The 23,284-nt window shown below is 43.5% G+C and overlaps 1 protein-coding gene across 8 annotated transcripts in view; it reads left to right on the top strand.

Moving 5' to 3' along the window:
• LOC121062934 (E3 SUMO-protein ligase PIAS2-like) overlaps positions 1 to 23,284 on the top strand; it is a 45,609-nt gene that overhangs the window by 6,852 nt on the left and 15,473 nt on the right. For all 8 annotated transcript variants that reach the window (XR_005815744.1, XR_005815745.1, XR_005815743.1 and 5 more), the window contains exons 2-6: positions 5,396 to 5,870; positions 10,602 to 10,686; positions 11,321 to 11,371; positions 11,497 to 11,587; positions 22,202 to 22,336. Coding sequence is in view for 5 of the 8 variants with exons in the window: in XM_040543239.1 (XP_040399173.1) it covers positions 5,396 to 5,870; positions 10,602 to 10,686; positions 11,321 to 11,371; positions 11,497 to 11,587; positions 22,202 to 22,336 (837 nt within the window). In the remaining 3 variants the exon portion in view is untranslated. The remainder of the gene's footprint in view (positions 1 to 5,395; positions 5,871 to 10,601; positions 10,687 to 11,320; positions 11,372 to 11,496; positions 11,588 to 22,201; positions 22,337 to 23,284) is intronic.

Raw genomic sequence — 23,284 nt, 5'->3', positions numbered from 1 at the left:
GTGATCTTTTTGGACTTCAGCAAAGCTTTTGACACGGTTTCCCATAGGATCCTACTGGACAAAATGTCCAGCATACAGCTAAACAAAACCATCATATGATGGGTGAGCAATTGGCTGACGGGCAGGGCTCAAAGGGTTGTGGTAAATGGGGGCCACATCTGGCTGGCAGATGGTCACCAGTGGGGTCCCTCAAGGCTCCATTTTAGGGCCAGTCCTCTTCAATGTTTTTATAAATGATTTGGATGTAGGATTAGAAGGTCTTTTGAGAAAATTTGCTGACGACACTAAACTTGGAGGAGTTGTGGACTCGGATGAGGGTGGAAAGGCCTTGCAGAGAGATCTGGACAGATTGGAGAGCTGGGCGAACACCAACCGCATGAAGTTTAACAAAAGCAAGTGCCAGGTCCTGCACCTGGGACGGGGCAACCCTGGCTATACATACAGACTGGGTGACGAGACGCTGGAGAGCAGCCCCGCAGAGAGGGATCTGGGGGTTGTGGTTGACAGCAAGTTGAATATGAGCCAGCAGTGTGTCCTGGCAGCCAGGAGGGCCAACCGTATCCCGGGATGCATCAAGCACGGCATTGCTAGTCGGTCGAGGGAGGTGATTGTCCCGCTCTACTCTGCGCTGGTGCGGCCTCACCTCGAGTACTGTGTGCAGTTCTGGGCACCACAGTACAAGAAGGACATTAAACTGTTGGAGAGTGTCCAGAGGAGGGCGACGAAGATGGTGAAGGGCCTAGAGGGGAAGACATATGAGGAGCGGCTGAGGTCACTGGGCCTGTTCAGCCTGGAGAAGAGGAGGCTGAGGGGGGACCTCATCGCAGTCTACAACTTCCTCGCGAGAGGGAGTGGAGAGGCAGATTACCTATTCTCTGTTATCACCAGTGACAGGACCCGTGGGAATGGTGTCAAGCTGAGGCAGGGGAAGTTTAGGCTAGACATCAGGAAGAGGTTCTTCACCGAGAGGGTGGTCGCACACTGGAACAGGCTCCCCAGTGAAGTAGTCACTGCACCAAGCCTGTCTGAATTTAAGAAGCGATTGGACTGTGCACTTAGTCACATGGTCTAAACTTTTGGGCAGACCTGTGCGGTGCCAGGAGTTGGACTAGATGATCCTTATGGGTCCCTTCCAACTCAGGATATTCTATGATTCTATGAAATGAATGCCATTCCACATACACCTACAGCCTAATGCTTCAGAACAATATTTCTGCCCATGAATCGTGGTTGCTGAACCTTGAAAATAAGAAACAGAATCCCATGAAACATATGACCTTCACGTATGAATCTTGGGGGGTGGGAGGGAGGGAATGTTTCCAAAGCATAAAAGTAAAGTGCTAGAATTATCCGGTCTTATTTCTTAAAGTTCTGTCAAACTACTTTGTGCTCATGGAGAGACAGTAAAAATAAAATGGCTTTGGTCTTCTGTGTTGAAGAAGCTTTTTATTGGGCTGTGCAGCTGTAAAGAATTTCTCTTCAGAGAAAAGTGATGGCATTTACATGACACAACTTGAATGTCTCATCTTAATTCAGTGATGTGAAAAGCATGTTAATAGCTAGGCTGCAGTCTTTTGCGATATTGCTGGAACCCCAAAAGTAAATAACTTGGTAAGCTTTGTTGGAAATAGTCTGTCTTGCACCATGATTATAAATGCATATATAAAAGCATATGTTATGCCTCCATAAATCCTTGTTGATTATAACAAGCGCTCACTTTGATATGTCTGTAAATGGAATAATAAGCTAAACTACGTGGGTGAGACTACCTTTATGCTCATGGTTGCTGTTGCCTTAGAGGGATTATAGCATCAGTTTTACAGGGAAAAATGTTGCAGAAGACATTGTTAAATTATTTCCAGTAAAACTCACTTCTGTAAGACTCTTCTTTCAAAAAGACTCTTCTTTCAAAAGCACGTGTAAGATTTTTGTGTTGATGGACAAAAACAAGTATTTTTATGGTCCCAAGCACTTTAATGTAGGAGGTGTCAATATAAAATCTTGCTGACTATGGTACTAAAGCCAGGCTGTGTCTTCTACTAAAATGAAATGCATCTTGTAACAAGATGCTAGTTTGTGGAATTCCCGCATAAAATGCTGGCTGTTTCAAGGCATGGTTGACTGCACATTTCACCTTGATTAACTTGCAGGAATGCATAGAAGGCAGCAGTCAGGGTAATAGAAAGTCTCTTGCAAGAAAGACGTGCTGTTTCCTTAATCTCAATTCAATGTAAGGGGTTATTTCATTCATTTGCATTCTGATTATGGAATCCAGAATCATGCTTACTGTTTCCATCTGAATTAAGGGCGTTGATGTGGCTGTGAAGCTTGTACCACTATTTATGGAAGCACGCAATATGAAGCTCTCAGTAAATTCTTCAATATCAGTGTTATCTTTGACAATTACCACACTTTCTCTTATGTGGCATTACTATAAAGCTGTTCTAGTCCTTCAAGTTATTTCTAAAAATACCAAGAAACATTTTTCACCCTGCTTGCCTGTGAGACTAAGGACAAGTAGCAAGGGAAGGGCAGGCAGAAACATCCTTGCAAGCTTCACATTTTTTTTTGTCTCCCTCTCCTTTTCCTATATTGTTTCTCTATTTAGAGAAGTTGCTGGGATGAAATTAAGGTATCTGCTGTTGGCTTCTTCAAAAGTTTGGGTGAGCCACTCAACACCTCATGTGATGCTGCTTTTGCCAGCAGCTTTATCTGTGGTGCATTTATAGATGGGGCATTGTGGGGAATACCAGCCTGAAGATTGCTCAGCTCACCTTCTGATAGCAGCATCACTGTACCCAAATTGGCTGCCTGGAAACATTGAAATTTTGCTATCTGAAATGCATCCCCCTCAAAAATGAGGAAATAGTGTACCTGGTGGGAATAATACCATGGTATTTTAGATGTTGTTTTAGAATGTGTGAATTGATGTGACCTTTGAAAAGGCAGGTCCTGGTTGCTTGCACCTGCTTGCCTGTAGTGGCCCAAGCTGGCTTGGTTCCCTGATCTGTCTCCCTGGAGAAGTGATCCCCTTGATGCTCAGGAGAGAGCAGGGAGCAAGCAGCTGGGCCTGTGGGGGAGTTTCTGCATCCTTTGGGGGCTGACAGTGGCTCTAACACAGCTGTGTTGAATGTGCAGTTTAAGGTGGAAGCTGTGTTAGAATATATCCATGTAAACTCTGCATTGGAGAGATGAGGGAAGATAAACCCAAAGTGCTCTATTTTGAGAGTTGTATCCCTCCTGAAATCAGTACCCAAAGCTTTAAGTATTGTATGCTGGTTACCAGTCAACAACACAACTTTTAAAAATCCATGTTATGCTTGCAGACTCTACTACTTCATGCCTTCTGGTTGAGTCCTTCGTCTGTTACTCCTTGAGTCTGGAGTTGGTGCAGTGCAGATTAAAGTCAGATCTTCATTCTTCTTTAAAACTTAACCTTCTCCTTACAAGGGGGAGTGTCACACAAATAGGAAGGAAATTGCCTAGGAGAATCTGGATGATTTTATGTCTCTCTGAATAGAGAGCTCCTTCAGAAGTGCCAGGGATGCACCTATGCCAGTGCACTTGGTTGTTCTGATCAGGGGAGAGGACCACTTCCTCTTGGGTAGTCTCTCTTGTTTTAATGAGGATCTTTCTGTGTATAAACTTCATGGTTCAATCCTCTCTTCCACAATGAACTTTGATAACCAAGTAAATAGCATTATTTCCTTTGAAGTGATATTTTGGATGGTACCAGAACGTGATATGAAAGGACAGGAAGCTTTCTGTCACGGTCTGGTAGAATCAGTTAAATTGGTTAAACAGTGAGTTACTTTGAAATGGTGTACCTTTAAAGCAGTTTCTGTCTTGCTGTGCAATTCTTTCAAGAGTGAAACCTGATGTGCCTGACTCTGATCAGTCATGCATTTAACATGCTGCCTGAAATCAAGGATGTCTGTAGTGAGTTTACGTGACAAGGTTTTGGTAGCAGGGGGCCATAGGGGTGGCTTCTGTGAGAAGCTAGAAGCTGCCCCATGTTTGGTAAGGGCCCCGCTGCTGACCAGAGCTGAGCCAATAAGCGATGTTGTTTGAACCTATATGAGAGCATATTTAAGACAGGGGAAAAAAAAAAAAGCTGTGCCACACAGCAGCTGGGAGAGTGAGAGGAGTGAGGAACAGCCTTGCAGGTGCCAAGGTCAGTGAAGAAGGAGGGGGAGAGGTGCTCCAGGCACCGGAGCAGAAGTCCCCTGCGGCCTGTGGTGAGGACCATGGTGAAGCAGGCTGTCCCCCTGCACCCCATGGAGTACCACGGTGGAGCAGGGTGCCACGCTGCAGCCCGTGGAGGAGACCATGGTGGAGCAGGTGGACCTGCACCGATGGAGGCTGCGGCCTGTGGAGGGCACCCGCTGGAGCAGATTCCGGGACGGACCTGTAGCCTGTGGAGAGGAGACCACGCAGGAGCAGGTGACCTGGCAGGAGCTGCTGCCCGTGGGGGACCCAGGTTGGAGCAGTGTGCTCCTGAGGGATGGACCCTGTGGTACAGACCCATATCTGGAGCAGTTCTCGAAGAGCTGCTGCCTGTGGGAAGCCCATGCAGGATCAGTTCAGCAAGGACTGCATCCCGTGGGAGGGACCCCACAGCACAGGGGACGAGAGTGACTGAGAAGGAGCGGTGGAGATGAAGCGCTGTAGACTGACCATAACCCCTGTTCCCCTGCGCTGCTCGGGGGGAGGAGGTGGAAGAGGGTGGATGGGGGGAAGGCGTTTTTGGTTTCTTTCCTTTGTTTCTCACTTCTCTAGCTTGTTAGTAATAGGCAATAAATCTTACTGTCTCCCTACTCTGAGTCTGTTTTGCCCGTCACGATAATTGTTGAGCAATCTCCCCATCCTTATCTCAACCCTTGAGCTTGTTGCATCGTATTTTCTCTCCCTTTCCCTTTGAGGAGGGGGAGTAAGAGAGTGGTCATGGTGGAGCTTGGCCACCCGCCTGAGTAAAACTGCCATAGTGTCTCAGAATAAACTATGCAGAACTTAGAACACTTATTTCTTAAAATGTGCTGGAGAACAGATAACACTGATTCATTTTTTTTTTCATGAAGTGAGATATTTTGTATCAGGTGATGCTTCTAGTTTCCTGTGGAGTTAGGATAGCATTGCATTGTTTTTTTGGTGTTGAGAGTGGAAACAACTACAAGTCCTTATAACCAATAACACAACCAAGCTCAACCTTCCTGGACATGTTACTACTTTGCTTTAAGTTAACTGTACTCTTGTTCTGGGTAAGGGTATGGGTAGTATCTAAGATGACTGGGGAGGAACTGGAATGATGGAAGTTCATATCTTCACCATGCCCTTCAGAACAGATGACTTACTGTACTGTTGGTTCACTTATGCTTCTCTTGATTTATCTTTCCAGAGTATGGTATCAAGTTTTCGTGTGTCTGAACTGCAAGTGTTGTTGGGTTTTGCTGGACGTAATAAAAGTGGACGGAAACATGACCTCCTGATGAGGGCACTGCATTTACTGAAGAGTGGCTGCAGCCCAGCAGTTCAGATAAAAATCCGAGAACTCTATAGGCATCGGTACCCAAGGACAATTGAAGGACTCTCAGACTTATCAGCTATAAAACCCATCATTTTCAATTTGGACAGTAGTTCCTCTCCTGTGGAGCCTGACCTGGCTGTTGCTGGGATTCACACGCTCTCTTCTACTTCAGTCTCGCCTCAGTCTCATTCCTCCCCTGTCAGCTCTGTGCTTCTCCAAGACACTAAGGCTCGCTTTGAGATGCAGCAGCCGTCCTCTCCGATTCCACCTGTTCATCCTGACGTTCAGCTGAAAAGTCTGCCTTTTTATGATGTGCTAGATGTGCTCATAAAACCTACAAGTCTAGGTAAGTGTTTGATAGTATTGCAGGTTGTTTAATTTGGAGGATAGGTATTGCTTATGACAGTACAAAGTCCAGACTTAATTTTTTTTTTTTCCAGCTGGGGAAAAGTGGAAATTCCCTTCCCTTCTTAGTGCTGGCCCTGCCCTTTCTCTACCTCTTGCCCCCCAAAGTGCCAAGCCCCACTTTAGTAATAATAAAAAGTATTCTGTTCTGCCGATACTCTAGATTTAAAGATAAACATGACTCTCTTTTCAATATTAAGTTACTTCTGTCTGAATGATTTGGACCTAAAGTATCTGTTTGATACAAGGGAGGAACACCTCTGTCAGGGCCAGCAGGAGAAAGATTTCAGGGTCAGTAGTTAAGTCCTTGCAGTGTAAGGAGAACAAGTTCACTGTTCTGTTCGCTTGTATTTATCTCATTGCAACAGAGGCAACAGTTCTGCAGGTTCTGGCATCTTGCACTGAGATGCTTTCTTTGGGCATCAAATGGTGAATTTTGTGCTTGGTTTAGTGGTGGCTTCTCAGTCTGCTGGTTGTTGCCATACTGGATGTTAAAATGCAGAGATCTTTGTCTTCCAAACAACCCAAAGTCTGAGTTAGCTTACTCAAATGCCTTATTCTTGAGCCTATTTATTTGGAAATAGGCTTGAAATTCAACCTGTTTTACCTTATAGGGTAGAAAATGTTCTGTAATGATTTAGTAATACCGTTTAGAAACGCTGTTAGCATTTTGCAAGCTGTTTGCATCCTGCTAAACTCTTTAGTTTCTTAAGTGATAAGCGTCTTAGGTTGTGACTTGTACCCAAGTGAGGCATATGCTAGTCATCCTCCAGTATCTAAAGCAGCAAGCATTACTAGCAAGTGTTCCTTATGCTACTTGTAGTCACTTGTGCTTGTGTCATGACACCCTGTTAGGGAGAGGGTCCCTCTCCCTATTATTGTCCTAATGCATGGATGGGCTTGATATTAATGTGTGCTTTGGTATCGGCTGACTCTACAGCTCATCCTGGCTTCTTCCTCCTCCTTACGTTCGCTCTATACAGTAGCAGAATATATTAATTATATTCCTTAATTATCTTGTATTACAGGACAATTGTTGGCTCATAGTTAACCAGGCTTGTTGCCAGCCGTGTGGTCACCTTCTCCCATCTAATGTGGTGTGTCCTCTGCATTGTATTTCTGTTATGCAGTTACTGGTTCTGGTCAATAATATCTGGAGGTGGCAGTAATATGCTGGAAAACTATCTGTAACAGCTGTCTTCAGTTTTGGAAATGCTTGCTTCTTAAAATGAATGCTTCATCAGGGTGTCACTGTGTTATAGTTAAAGTTGCATGAAAATCCTCTTTTCCTTGAAAACCGTAGGCTCTCTTGGTGTTGCACAGCTGTCATAGAAGTAGGGTTATCTGATTGTGCAATGTCTGTATGTGGGTGTGTTGTGGTTTAACCCGGGTGGCAGCTAAACACCACACAGCTGTTTGCTCACCCTCCCTCTCTGGGATGGGGGAGAGAAGTGGGAAGTGAAGCCTGTGAGTTGAGATAAAGACGGTTTATTAAGACAGGGAAAAGAATAACAACAACAATAATAATAATAATAGTATTAATAGTAATAATGTGTACGAAATAAGTGATGCACAATGCAATTGCTCACCACCTGCTGACCGATGCCCAGCCTATCCCTGATATCCCTTGGTGTAAGCACTGCTCTGCAACAATTAAAACATCAGCATGTTATCAGCGCTCTTCTCATCCTAATCCAAAACATAGCACCCTACCAGCTACTAGGAGGAAAATTAACTCTGTCCTAACTGAAACCAGGACAGATATCCACCCCTTATTCCATACCATTTATGTCATGCTCAGGTTACACTCTTTCCAATACCTTCTAATTAATCACCATTTTTATCTATGGTATATAGCAACCATGGTAGTGATGACATACAGTATTATATGATAATTAACATACTACAATTCAACTCATGGGCTATTCTCACCCAGTATTAAATCCCCTTGAGGTACACACCGGACCTCCCCATTCTTTTGCATTACCCACCAAGTGCATCCAGGTCCCTGAGCAAAAGCAATCCCACGAATGGGTTTGCCTTTTCCTGAGGCAGGAGTAGCCCAGACTGTCTTACCCAGCATGTTTCTTACGTGCACTACAGGAACTTTATCCCCTTCTACAGTGCGTAACAGGTTTGATTGGGCAGGTCCAGCTCGGTTGGCAGATCCCCTAGTATTGACTAACCAGGTGGCCTTTGCCAAATGTGTTTCCCAATTTTTGAATGTCCCAGCACCCATTGCTTTCAGTGTAGTCTTTAACAGTCCATTGTATCGTTCAACTTTCCCGGAGGCTGGTGCATGATAGGGGATGTGATACACCCACTCAATACCATGTTCTTTGGCCCAAGTGTCTATAAGGTTGTTTCGGAAATGAGTCCCATTGTCTGACTCAATTCTTTCTGGGGTGCCGTGTCGCCATAGGACTTGCTTTTCAAGGCCCAGGATAGTGTTCCGGGCGGTGGCATGGGGCACAGGATATGTTTCCAGCCATCCGGTGGTCGCTTCCACCATTGTAAGTACGTGGCGCTTGCCGTTGCGGGTTTGAGGGAGTGTGATGTAATCAATCTGCCAGGCCTCTCCATATTTGTATTTCAGCCATCGTCCTCCATACCAAAGAGGCTTTGACCGTTTGGCTTGCTTGATTGCAGCACATGTTTCACAATCATGAATAACCTGTGCTATAGTGTCCATGGTCAGGTCCACCCCTCGGTCACGAGCCCATCTGTATGTTGCATCTCTACCTTGATGGCCTGAGGTGTCATGGGCCCATCGGGCTATAAATAATTCACCTTTATGTTGCCAGTCCAGGTCCACCTGAGCCACTTCAATCTTAGCAGCCTGATCCACCTGCTGGTTGTTTTGATGTTCTTCAGTAGCCCGATTCTTGGGCACATGAGCATGTACATGGCGTACCTTTACAACCAGGTTCTCTACCCGGGCAGCAATATCTTGCCACAATGCAGCAGCCCAGATGGGTTTGCCCCTGCGTTCCCAGTTGTTCTGCTTCCATTGCTGTAACCACCCCCACAGGGCATTTGCTACCCTCCATGAATCAGTATAGAGATAGAGAACTGGCCACTTTTCTCGTTCAGCAATATCTAAGGCCAGCTGAATGGCTTTCACTTCTGCAAACTGACTCGATTCACCTTCTCCCTCAGCAGCTTCTGCAACTCGTCGTGTAGGACTCCATACAGCAGCTTTCCATCTCCGATGCTTTCCCACAATACGACAGGACCCATCAGTGAACAGGGCATATTTCTTCTCATTTTCTGGTAGCTTGTTGTACAGTGGGGCTTCTTCAGCACGGACCACCTCCTCCTCTGATGATATCCCAAAGTACTTGCCTTCTGGCCAATACCTGAGGATGGCAGCAGCTGGAGCTGCAGCTCTGTGTGAGGAGTGGGTAAATGAGAAGTGAGGAATGGCTTGCTGCGTAAATAATGAATTAGTGACTTTAGCATGGGTTCATGAGCAAATTTGAAAGAAACCCTTATTAAATATTTTCAGATTGATATGGGTAGGTCATAGTCCAAGTTAATAGATATGAGTGGCTGAGGCATGGAATAAATGTGTGTTTAAGAATTCAGAAATCAAATGGGCACATAGGTCAGTGCTAGGAGTATAGTCTGCTTCACTGCAGCTCTTTGAAAGGCATCTGTGTATGTATTCTTTTATGAGGCCATAAGAGCAGGTGTGGATGTGGGGTTTAGCTTTAATCCACCACTTGGTACAGTAACAGTTTCAATTTTAAATGTGTCCCAATATTTTGAAATATAAAATGCTGTCTAACATGTGCATGATACCATGTATTTGAATTGCTTGAGGAACGTGCATGTGTTTTTATTCCACCTGGATTTGTCCTTTGTGTTTTCCAGGCAGATTTTTCTTCTCTTAATGTTATAGTGTATGTGACAGCCTAGCTCTTCCGTTTGGCTGGTTTAATGGTGTTGTTTTTAGGCTTGTTCTCCTTGCTGGATACTTTAAACTGTTGGACAAGTCCAGTCTACCTTTATTTCAGGTCAAGTTTTCTAACTATTCAAGTGAAAAGAACTATGTACATACTATAAATCCTTAATACAAAAATACTATTGCCTGCCATCACTGACAGACAAGTAGGATTCTGATATGCAAGTTATCTTTATTTCTGGCACCATCCCTCCCCAAAGTTTAGTGCTGAGTATTCCCAGATGTAGAGTGCAGCTGGCTTCTTTAGCATTAGGAGTTGTTCCCTACCTTCCTCCCCAACAACCTAGCTACATTTAGCTGTTTCTGCACCGAGTAATTTTCCAGCTGTCCATTAATAGCTTCTGGTGTGCACTTTCCTATTATAGTACCTTAAAATAGTTGTAAACATCTCTCTGGTGGTACTTTCTCCAGGTATCCAGTGTTATATTTTGTTGTTTGTACCTTTCTTCCCCTGAGTATTACAGTGCAGGTTGCCAAGCTTCTTTAGTACTGAAACGTAATGTGCTATTAGCCATCTGAATATAGCTGAATGAATGATTTGTTCCATTGCTTTCCTGTTGACAGTGGCTTGCAGTTCAACAACAATTTGTTTGTGTTTTTAAATGACTTGTGCCTTGTTTCAGGAAAAAACTCACTTGCAGGTTCTGTTCTAATCAATGATTTTAATCATCATGGCTAAACCTCCTCTTGTCTCTCTTTTTCTAGTACAGAGCAGTATTCAGAGGTTCCAAGAGAAGTTTTTTATCTTTGCTTTAACACCTCAGCAGGTCAGAGAAATCTGTATTTCCAGGTAAGAAGTGTTTGGCATAGTGTGGTAACCACTTTTACAAAAGTTCAGGACAAGGGGATTCTTTTCTCTTTATTTTTTTGATGCGTCCCATAAGCTTGCAGGTGGGGAATGATAATCCTCACGATAGTTATGCTGAATTAATCTGTTCTGGCTTCTTCTGGAATTAGCACAGAATTTTTATGTAGTTGGGGTAAATCTGATGCCATTGAGGAGTTGACAATTATTTGAAATGGTAATTGTTACTATTTAGAGAGGTGGTAGGCTTTTATTCCCTGCATGTTTCCTGGCTGCAGGAATGGAAGGCTGCTTTTATCTCTTGTCCCGGGATTCATGTTCTTACAGGACCTGTGATGTGAACAGTGTCTTTTTGGATAGCAAAAAAACTGTCGTCGTCCCCCCCCCGCAGCATCATACTTTTGTTACTATAAGCTGTTGACGGAACTTGGTGATCCTAAAGTCCTGCTTAACTTGCAGTACTTAATCGGGGCGTCACTCATAAGACTTGTTCATAACTTAATAAAATAAGAGCAAAACTTAGTGATGGGATAGGTGTACTAGTTCTTTCTGCATATGACTGGATTATGAGACCTGCTGTCTAAATAGGTGCTTCTCTTTTCCTTTCTCTCTGTCATAGGGACTTCTTGCCAGGGGGCAGGAGAGATTACACAGTCCAAGTTCAGCTAAGGTACCTTTTTCATGATATTCCCTTTATGTTATATTAGCTAATCAAGAAGTTATGTCTTGATGTTTGTGGAGACACATGAATGTAGTGACACTCGAAAATTATGCTTTCTCTTTTTTGGGATATAGGTTATGCCTGGCAGAGACAAGCTGTCCTCAAGAAGATAATTACCCTAATAGTTTGTGCATTAAAGTAAATGGGAAGCTGTTTCCATTGCCGGTAAGCTTGTGCTTGCACGTATTTGTGGTTTCTTTGACTTGGGGTGTTTGTCTTTCTGTAATGCTAGCTTGCTAAAACAATCCAGCACTTTATTATCACTCAAATTTCTCCAGTTATTAATGTTAACAAATGCACAGATTGTGTGCCTCTGTGAGGTAGCCATTACTGCTATCAGCCGTGATACAGCCATCGCATGGCTTAATTACATTTTAGCCAATTGTAGTAAGCCTCATCTGTGCAGGTAATACAACAAGAACACGAGAAATCTTCTTTATGGGTCTTAAAATTGAGTTTGACTTGATTGGCAGTAGCCCTCACTGGTTAGTATATCTACTTGTGTACTGGTGTGAGTTCCTACTCGTTGTGAGGAAACATCTTGTGGCTGTTTGTATACTGTTCTGCACCTCTCTGGTTAGAGCAGTGTTCATTGCAGAGATGAAGAGCAGGCATGTTGTAGGGCTCCTAGCAGTTGCTGGAACAGAACAATGTTAGCAGTCAGGCACTTTGGTTTCTACTGTAAAAATTACTGGGTGGGCAGGGCCACCTTGAGTCTTGAATATATACGAAAAGGGAGAAGCATTCTTATTTTTTGAACAAATCTCTGAAACAGGTATTTCTGTACAACAGAAGGGGGGAAACTCTTACCCAATTCATTCTGAAATGCTTCTGGAAGATGGAAAAAGAGTTTTTTTCAGCAGTATATGTAAAATGCTTGATGGAGCATGAAATGGAGGTGTGAAATGTTATCCACCTTCTTGGCATGTCAGATATGTTTATCATGTCCTGTTCTTCCCTTGTGCTGCCTCCCCTTCACGTGCAACCATGACTTTCTTGCATCTCAACCTAAATGACTCCACCTAGCTTCTGTTCTACCTGCTTCTATAACGATTGCACCACTCTTCTGTCTTCAGCATCTAAAAGTGTTTCTTTGAGACATTTCCTGGTCAGTACTTCCTGCAGACACAAGCTGTTCTGTGATAAACTTGGAGGTTTCCCTTTCTTCAAGCAACCCAAAAGAATTGGGTCTGATGTTATCCTGTGGATATCAATGACTGATTCTTCTCAGTCCTGTTAATATATCTTATACCCGTTACACTGTGTTATGCTATCCATTTTATGTGTAACATGCTACAGTTGTAGCAAAAATTGTCTGTGATTTTTGGATTTAAATCTGAAGCAAAGTGAAAGTCCTGTAGGTTCTTTCTGCACGCTGTAAGGGCTTGTTGTTCTGTTCAATAGAAACTTTAAGTGAGGAAGTAAATAAATGACTCTTGTCTTGGCAACTTTTCTGCCTCAGAGACAGCAATTGTCCAATTCAGTAATGTTAAGTAACTAATCGGTGATACCAGGCTCTGTTGTCAACTCGTACAATTCTTAAATGAGTACTGTTCTGCCTTTTCCTTGTTCATGCCTCTGCAGATGTCTGAATTATTCTAGGTTATCTCCTTGGCTGCGATTCTTATCAGAAACTTGAGAGAAGTGCTGCCAGTGTGCCAATACTGCTTTAGGTTGTGCCAGCTCGTGCTACCACAGTGTTTTCTTGTGTTCCTGCAATTGTCTGTGTCCACCTCTTACAGTGTGTCTTCTGACTTGAAAAGAATAAACATGGAGCATTGCATGCTGGTGTCTTGGCAAGTAACAAGGGTTTTATACATAATGTCTACAGCAGGTGATTCTCCTGTTGCCTTTTCATGTGAGTGTAGGCAAGACAAAACCAAAAAGTCCAAAGAAGTAACTTGCTTTTCTTCCAAGGAAACCTCTCTAGACCACTACAGGTCTCTTTCAAAGGACAAAAATGAAATCTGTCGAGGCAGGCCGGAAATGACCACATGGAAGAGCAATCAGACTTTCTTTTGATACTTTTTTTGGTTACAGCAGAGTCCACATGTTTTGACTGTTATGGTTCTTGGAAGAAGTATGGAAGACTTAAACCCAAATAACTCTGGCACATGCTAGCTGCTAGAATTGGCAGCCTAACTGAGCAGTATTAGGCCGTGCTGGTTGTGATAGGCAAGCAGAGCATTCTCTCTTTAAGTCCCAGAAGGCTAGAAACAGAGACCTTAATGTGTTTTAGGAGCACAAGATTGAGTCTGACCCCTGAGGGTCTTTGCTTTGTGGGAGAAAACATCAAAAGCTTGACTGAAATAAAGCATGTGAGCAGCGGTCAGCCTTCAAAAAGGGAAAAATGGGAGATGTCAAGAAAAACCCAAACAGTTGCATTCTTTGCTTTTTTACGCATCTGCTGCTTCCATATTGTGTGATAAAGCACACATGGGAAGATTCGTAGCTACTGTTGTTTATCTGGGATGAGAACCAGTTTTGGAAGACTTCTTTCAGCTATTGCTGTCCTCTGCTCTGTCCTGGCAGACCTGGGTCCCTGTTCTGTTGCTGCAGGCAGTAGTCCTGTGCAAATAATTAATAGAGGGCAGTACTGAAGTACAGTCATGGGTGGGCTTTCCAGGGAAGAGTATAGACTAGTGGTAGAACTGCTCTGGAAACCTGGTAAATGACATGACAACTACTGAGTCCTCCCTGGATTAAGGGCAGTAGTTATCCAGTGGTTATCCTATGGTATGCTCTTCCAGTAAGCAGAAGAGGCCTCCAGTTCTAAGTTGCATGAGATGACTTATGTGGCAAGACAAAAGATACAGCAGAATTTCTGCTGGTCTTGCTTACGTGCTAGCTATGAAGGCAAATACTTGAAAAAAAGGAAAGTGTCTGGAAACTTCAGAAATACTGCCTAAATGCTATGTGAAGATATTCCTAAAATTCCTCCTTGGAGCTAAGAATTAAATGAAACATCAAGGCTATCATTTCTGATCCTTGAAACAAATTAAAAATGGCAAGACAGTGTTTTATACTGGGTTGCCTTATCCACTGTTTGAAGAGGTGGCCTGGGAATGTTGGCTGTGCTGCGCTTCTGGTGCAATAAAACTCTGTAGAGACACTCCTGCTCAGGTTTCCATCAAAGGCTGGAAGTTGTGTTGACTATACTAGTACAGGAGCTTTTCAGATTGCTTTCCCGTATCGTTAGGTGAACACAGAACATGCGCTGTGTGCTCTGTGGGAGAGTTTCTGATGAAGTAGCATACATCAGCAATTGTTGCTTATTTCTAGTTTTTGTTTTCCGAACTCTTCTTTCACAGTAAATCTGTTTTTAAGCATTACACCATGAATATGTGTGTTGTGAGAAACATCTCAAATAATTTTCTTCAGACAGGATCTTCTGTGAAGGTATTTTATTCGCGATTGCAATGGCGGACGTCCTGTCAATCAGGAGCGCATTTTAGTAAACAAATCATAACCTTTTATTCCCTATTACCTGACACCTGATCACCTCCCCTGTTTCCTCATTGGCTGAGTACTACAGGTTCACAAGCTACTCGATGCTCCTCTATACCATATATGTACAATTTTTCTTTTTTATTCAACCCTTTAATTTCTCCCTTTTCCCTTTTTTTTCCCCTTTCTTATGTTTTGAGAACTTGTGATCTTTGTTTTACTGTTCTCACACTGCTCATCCTGTTTTTCTCAAGCTTCCACCTTATTTTGGGAGCAGTGAGGCCTTCTACTGTCCACTTATCTACTTAGCATTTCTCCTTATTATGACTACACAACTACCTTGGAATACAGAAAATTAGTTCTCTACTGCAAAAACACAACTTAGTTTCTCACAATTCCCCCCTCTTCTTTTCTTACTCCTGTTGTTGTTTTTGCACCTCTTCACATACCGCACTCTTGAGTTTTTCCAACATTAAGGTGCAATATTCTTCTTCGGATGTCACGGGATGATAGATATGCCATTATTATTACAATACCAACAAATAGTTGTTTGAGCCAATTCTATTCCGGTAACCACGAAGTTAGTTTCTCCCAAGTGTTTCTAAATCCCCAGGAAGTGTCATCTTGAGCTACTCTATGTAGGATATTGTTTGTTGTTTTTTTTCTCAAATATTTTTGAGATCAGTCAAATTCGTCCCATTTGATCTACATATATACAGCAACTAGTATTAATTACAGTGCACGCTCCTCCTTATGAGGTTATTAATAAATCTAATATTATTTGATTCTAGAGTACTATTTTTGCAAACTTATCTAACTTATTTTCTAGTTCTTCAATTATAGCTGAGATATTTACAATAGCGTTTTCTAATTCACTCACCCTTAACCAAGGTAAAAACCACCTTGCAAAACTGTGAAATGCTAGAGAATTTTACTAGAGGATTATCTGGAGTCCGCTTAATTCTGCGTGTGGTCTCAAGGGGGCTTCAATAATAGTCTTCAATAATAGTTACATTTGGAATTATTGCCTCCAGGGTGCGAGCTCCCTTCCATCCTAGGGGCATCACCTTCCTGGCTTTATTGCCACATAGCCAGTACCACCCCTCGCCATTCTGGACAGGCCATCCGGTTACAGGATTCTCATGTTGTATCTGGTGTGCATTATGTATATTAGCATTCCCTTGGCTACCATATTCAGTACAGTATGGATTATTCCCTACTTCATGGATATTTCCACACCCAGGGTCAGTACTATTGCCCCCTGAGTTTTCTATCAATGTTGTTTAAAAGGCACCTTTGGTAACACAGTATATTGTAGCCAGGACTATGTGTAGGGAGCTCAACTTCAAAATCTATTCCTTCCCGGGACTGTGTATGATCTGTCATTTTTAGAAATCTAGAGAATCCAGACACAGTTGCTGCTGGAAATAGTAATCAGGGACAAGGCCTTTTCAATCTTTCTAGGCATCTGGGTGCAAATCCAACAATTATTGAGATAGAACTCCAGGGATGTTCTGGATTAATTGGAAATGCTGTTTTTTTCCCTCCATCCTATCGCTAATCCATTGAGAATAGGTATTACTAAGATAAACCTAACATACATCATTTATATATATATATATATATATATATATATACACCCCTATAATAATTAAGAAATAAATAAGAAAAACAATAAAAATCACAAACTAATAAGGATTCTTCTGGTGGGGATTAAATACCCCCCTTTCTCCCACTTCCAGGGAGCGTTCCCTGGAAACACTCCAATTCTGTGTAATTCAATCCCTTTTACTCATTAATTCATTAAGAATTCTTCTAAGGAGAAGTTAAAGGTTTACAATAGATAGTTTTAACAGTTTTAACCTTAAAAGTCTTTGTTAATGCAGTCTCTCAGGTATCAAGGTTAACTGATGCTTCTACCCAGGTATGAGTCCACCCTTTCTCAGCAGTTCTTCCTGTCATCTCGGTAGTCAGGAGCACTTGGAACAGTCCGTCCCACTCAGGTTGCAGTTTCAATTCTCTCCATGTTCGCATCAGATCCCAATCTCCTGCTCAGAATGGATGGATCAGGGCTTCCAAGGGTGGGGTTTGAGCTAACAGTCCACGGGTCCTGAGAGATGACAAAGAGGACGACAGCCCGAGTATATAGTTCTTAAGAAAAGCATCTTTTGTCTTATTTTGAGGTAATTCATTCCCTTTGTCCATGTACAGCAATCTAAATAATATTTCATATGGTGAAACTCCCACATCTTTTCTTGGTGCAGCTTGAATTCGGAGAAGTGCCAAAGGTAAGCACTTTGTTTGGGGAAGCCGAGTTTCCAGAACGTAGTCAATTGCTTCTTTACTGTCTGATCCTCTCCACCCTTCCAGAAGAGGAAGGGTGCCAAGGAGCGTGAAATTTCCACTTAATTCCTAGAGTCGACATTAGCCCTTGCAATATTTCTGACATAAAGTGATTTCCTTGATCAGAGTCAATATTTTCAACAATTCCATACCTGGGAGTTACTTGTTCTAGAATTACTTTTGCTACTATGTTCGCATTAGCAGATACTGAAGGGAAAGCTTCCACCCACCCTGACAAATGACCGACCAAGACTAATAAGTATTTAAATCTACCTACTCCTGTGTACTTGTTCAGCCAGAGTATATATTTTCCTACACATACATATTTCCATAGCACAGCGTCACACGTTGCTTGAATTCCCCAATGACCCTCTTGATGTAAAACAGTTAATATTTGCCTCATTAGTACTTTATTGAGCAGTTCTCTCCCTTCAGGGAGTACCTATTTTCCTTTGGACTTTGTGACTCCTAATTCCTTAAAAACCTCTTTCTCTTAAAACTTTTTAGTTCTTTTTAGCTTTGGGTAGGGGTAGCTCAAAAATTCCCTGAATCCTCTCTGGATTTATTCTTCATTCCCCCTCAGACACTAGATGCCCTAAATATTTGACTTCTCTTTCTACGAATTTTAATTTATTTTCCAATACTTTCAATCCCTGTTTTCCCAGAAAGTTGAATAGCTTGTTAGTGGCTTCCTTCACAACTGTTTTCTCAGCCCTGTAAACCCCTTAGGTAAAATTGTCTATCTGTATTGCTGCTTCTGCCCCATTTCAGAGTCTTTCCACTCAAAGGCAAATATATCTTTGCTCTCAGGGTCTGAGAGCACCCCATTAATAACACCATTGTTCTAGCCTAAAAATTTACTATTTGAATACCCAATTTCATTATCAAATCCTTTCCCAACAAGTTAGTCTCTGCCTCGGGTGCATACAATAATTGCCCAGTGATCATTCTATCCCTAGTCTCAGCTTGGTGTCCCCAAAAAGCAGCACTGTTATCCCAGTCCCTTCTACCCCCATCACATTTAGGGTTTCATTAGTTAATTTAAGCCTTGATACTTTACAGGCCAGCAATGACTGAGCTCCCTCAGTGTATTGGGTTCACATGGCAAGGTTCTGGTAGCAGGGGGGGGGCTGCAGTGGTAGCCCCTGTGAGAAGAATCCAGCAGCTGCCCCATGTTAGATAAGGGCCAGTTTCAGCTGGCTCCAAAGGGGCCCACCACTGCCCAGAGCCAAGCCATGAGCAATGCAGTTTAAATCTCTATGAGAGCACATCCAAGAAAAGGAAAAAAACTGCTGCACAACAGCAGCTGGGAGAGTGAGGAGTGAGAAACCTCCTTGCAGACACCAAGGTCAGTGCAGAGGAGGGGGAGTGCAGTGCAGAGGTGCTCCAGGTGCTGGAGCCGAAGCCCCCCTGCGGCCCATAGAGAGGCCCCTGTTGGGGAAGGCAGACCCCCGCAGCCCATGGTGTACCACAGCGGAGCAGATCTCCGTGCTGCAGCCCATTCAGGAGCAGCCCAGGGAGGTTGGCACCCCACACCAGAGCAGGAGGGAGAGTGACCGTGAAGGAGCAGTGGAAACGAAGCACCATGGACTGACTGCAGCCCCCACTCCCGGCCCTCCCCCGTGCCACTCAGGGCAGGGAAGAGGTGGAAGAGAGTGGATGGGGGAAGGTGCCCCCAGCTTCTTTCTCTGTTTCTCACTGCTCCAGCCCGTCACCAATAGGTAATAAATTTCATTAATCTTCCTATGCTAAGTCTGTTTTGCCCCTAACGATAATCGTAGAGTGATCCCCATTGAGGTACACTTTTTCCTTTATCAGGGAACTAGCTTTCTGAGAAGCCCTGACTCCCCTATTCTGAGTTTGTAACAGCAATCTCTCCTTCTCCTCCCACTCTGGATATTCCTATTTGAAGTGGCCGGCCTGGCCACACTTAAAACATCTTCTCAAAGCCTGTCCCTGCTAGGCTTTAGGCTGCAACACAGGTAGCTTTCCTTGTCTGTTCTTCCATTATCTCTCTTCCTCTCCTTTCCATCCTGGACCCTCTGTCTCCCCCTCTGCCTCACTACCCAGTATGCTGTCAATGCCATTAGTTTCACTCTCTGCTTTTCCTTCTCATCTCCCCTCCTGGCGTACACCTTCATACTACCTACACTGTTCACTCCATCCTCCCACCTTCTGGAGCTTTTTCTGTATATCTGGCCAGGCTTTAATCACAAAATGAATTTAAAGAGCCCTTGGGCTACTGGGTCCTCAGGATTCATCCCCGAGTACTTTCTAATTCTGGCCCTGAGTCTCTCATAGGATTTCTGTGTTGTGGGTTGTTATTATCTCAGTTAGATAAGCAGAAATATCCGCTTATCAGAATTACTCTCGGTCTGGGGGGGGGGGGGGATGTGTGTTAGTTCTTTCCCATTCTTGCATAGCTGCCTGCCGAATCATTCCCCTCCTAAACATTCTTCTCCAGTGAATAACATACTCAAGATTGACATTTCCCCCCCAGGAATACAAATTAGGCCTTGGAAACGGGTTTGACTGTTCTGCTAGGCCCTCAATTAAAGACTTCATTTCCTTCTTAAAACTCCTAACCTTTCTTCTGCTGGTAAGGGGGAAGTGGCATTGGCCCTGCATGGCCCAGCTGTCCCCCCCCCGCTCCTGCCACTCCATGCTCCCAGGTGCAGCTTCTCCAGGGACAGCATCAATTGCAGTCCTTGTCCCCCCTCCTGGAGCAGCTGCTGCTGCCTCCGGTGCAATATTAGGATTATAGGGAGCATAACTTGATTTCTCCTCTGAAAAAGGAGTCTTAATGTTTACATGTAAACTTAAAGCCTGAATTTTCATCAGACCCATATTTTAGCCAAAATACTGAAGTTCCTTTTATTGGCTTTTTAGGCCAGACAATTACACAATATCTAACCATTTTTTTAATATATTTTTTTAAATTGTTTTCCCTAGTTTTAGGGTTGTTTTTCCAAATCCCTGTCATTGTCCCAAAAGGACTATCTTTAGGCACAGTCCCGGGGTCTCCAACCCCACACTGCTGACTCTTGGAACCCTTAATCCCCAGCTCTTCCTGACGTGCTGCTGTGGACTTTACCACCCACAGGGTACCACACGCCTTCGCCTAGGATTAGGACAGAGGTGGGGTGTACTGCCGAGCACCTCACTTCACCGTGCTCGGGGTACCGTACACCTAAGGGCCCAAATCCCCGAGACTCTCTTTCGCTTGTCTCTCTTTCGCTCCGTCCCTCTCCAGCCGAGGGGACTTCGTTCATCCCCTCGCGGGACTACAGAACCTCGTGGATCGGGACTCCAGACTTGCTTCACACTATAAGTGCGTCTCATTCACACTCCACACAAGAGTCTCCCCAAACCCAACCCGAGGCAAGATACGGTAAAGTTTCCCTTACCTCGGTCCGGGTTATCAGCAGTAATCCCCGTGCCTGTTCCCGATCCGGGCTGGACTATGCCTGGGCTGTGTCTGTGTATGTCTGTGCTGGCCTCCCTTCTCCCCAGAGCTTCGCAGAGCCTGTCTTCAGATTAACAGTCTCGGTCCTTTGCCGGCCGTACCGAGACAACCTACCACCCCTGACGGGACCGCTGAACTCAGCGGGATGCACCTTCCTGTCTGTGGTGGCAAGAAATCTTCGGCAGGCGACGAGATCCTGGACGAGCCCCCAAATTGTGAGAAACATCTCAAATAATTTTCTTCAGACAGGATCTTCTGTGAAGGTATTTTATTTGTAATTGCAATGGCAGGCGTCCTGTCAATCAGGAGCGCATTTTAGTAAACAAATCATAACCTTTTATTCCCTATTACCTGACACCTGATCACCTCCCCTGTTTCCTCTTTGGCTGAGTACTACAGGTTCACAAGCTACTCGATGCTCCTCTATACCATATATGTACAATTTTTCTTTTTTATTCAACCCTTTAATTTCTCCCTTTTCCCTTTTTTTTCCCCTTTCTTATGTTTTGAGAACTTGTGATCTTTGTTTTACTGTTCTCACACTGCTCATCCTGTTTTTCTCAAGCTTCCACCTTATTTTGGGAGCAGTGAGGCCTTCTACTGTCCACTTATCTACTTAGCATTTCTCCTTATTATGACTACACAACTACCTTGGAATACAGAAAATTAGTTCTCTACTGCAAAAACACAACTTAGTTTCTCACAGTGTTAACTCTGCTTTTAAAAATGTATTTTTTCAGTGTATTGTTTCTGGAGAGTTTCTAGTGTAGAACAACAGTGTCTTGAACAGGATGAAATCTGGCAGTCAATTCTTTTGTGCAAGATGCAGGCTCCAGTCTCTTATTGGCATCCTGATGCAAGATGAGATCGAGATGAGTGGACTGCAGGATGTCTGCTTGATCTCCAGATTCTGCGTTCTTGTTACAGACTGGCTGCTTTCACAGTGATAGTTGCAGGATGAGATGAATAAGCTGCAGTTGGGCCACATGCTTCACGTAGCACAAGTATCCTCTGCTTGAAGTGTGCTTGCCTAGAAGCAAAAGGGAGCTGGGTGGCTTCTAATTCAGTTTGCAAGCATTATGTGTCGTAAAACTACAGAAAGTGGTCCAGATTATTTACGCGGTTTTGAAGAATTTCTTAGTACCTAGTAGATTTTTTCTTCTGCTGACAACAACAAAGCCTCTTAGCTCTTAAATACTCCTGGTATTCTATGCATAGCTCATCTTCAGGGCCCTCACTGGAGTGTACAAATAACAACCTGTTGCTTATGAAGCTAGGTGTAGCTAATGCAAAGCAGACATCAAGGGGTTGTCGATCTCTTGGGACAAGAATTGAATGTACTGTTTCTTAAATAAGATCAGTGAACCATTCTTTGGACATGAAGGACTGAATTAACAGTTTGTGACTTGCTGCCTTTTAAACTAATTTGCTGTTGGTTTTAAACTAATAAATTGTTTAAGCAGGTTTCAGAGTACAGAGGGGAGACTTGGTAATGCTTTTTGTTTTGTCTCTTCTTCCCGTAGGGATATGCTCCACCACCAAAAAATGGAATTGAACAGAAGCGACCTGGGCGTCCCTTGAATATAACATCTCTAGTTAGGTTATCATCAGCAGTGCCAAACCAGATTTCCATTTCCTGGGCATCTGAAATTGGAAAGGTAAGATGTATGTTTTGTAGGATGTGGGCAGTAGTCTGAATAACCTTGTCTAGTGTTCCTTCTAACCCACTGCTGGCAAGGCACGCGGTGTTACAAAGTGGCTGTGTTTATTTTTGATGCCGGGAAACAAAGCTAGCTCTAGAAGTACAGTAGCTTACAGTAACACACAAAACTTGCATACAGGTTGCAAAGACTTCCATATAGAGTTCACATAGATGGGGAGTATGGCTTTCTTTGAGAGCTTTTTTGGGCAAGTTTGCCATTAGGGGATGCCTGAAATATATCAGAAATAGTCTTTTTGTGGTGTAAACACAGAACGGTTCAGACATAAAAGGAGAATCTACTTTGTAGCCAGATGGTGTAATCATATGAACATGAGGTTACGTAGCCATGTCTTAAAGGTTTTTTCTCAGTTTTTTTGTGGCAATCTATTGAAGGAAGGCTTTTTAAAGTGACCAGATGTGCTAAGGCCCTGTGAGTGGGAGAGGAGACGTGCATTTGCTCTTGATGCTTTTGTATTTTCTAACCAAACGATACCAAATAGTTCTACAAAAGGAATTTTTATTTTATAGGGAGAACTAGTTCATGGATATTTCCATCTTTTCTTTTGAGATTCCTTATTTTTACATGAAAATGTCTTTTCTCCGTTAAAACTGCACTTGTAAATAAGGTAAAACAGGTGGAATTTTCAGCTTGGAAAGCTCCTTGGTGGCAAGTTCCTGGGAAGTGTATAGGGAAGGTGTCAGGCTGCTAGTGCCAACTGCTGCAGGGTGATACATCTTGGTGATGCTGTGCTTGGGCCATAGTGGTGTGTGTTCGTAAGGCAGGGTACCTAAGCCATGTGCCCATTGTTAAAAAGGAAGAGTATTCCTGGAAGTTGGGGTAACTTGAGGGGGAGCTGACTTCTTGAGTGCAGATATAGGGAGTAATGGAGACCTGGGGGGGGGG

The sequence above is a fragment of the Cygnus olor genome (assembly GCF_009769625.2).
Source record: "Cygnus olor isolate bCygOlo1 chromosome W unlocalized genomic scaffold, bCygOlo1.pri.v2 SUPER_W3, whole genome shotgun sequence".
In the NCBI taxonomy this organism is placed as follows: domain Eukaryota; kingdom Metazoa; phylum Chordata; class Aves; order Anseriformes; family Anatidae; genus Cygnus; species Cygnus olor.
The sequence above is the reverse complement of the archived record's forward strand: the minus strand, read 5'-3'. Positions and strand labels throughout refer to the sequence as shown.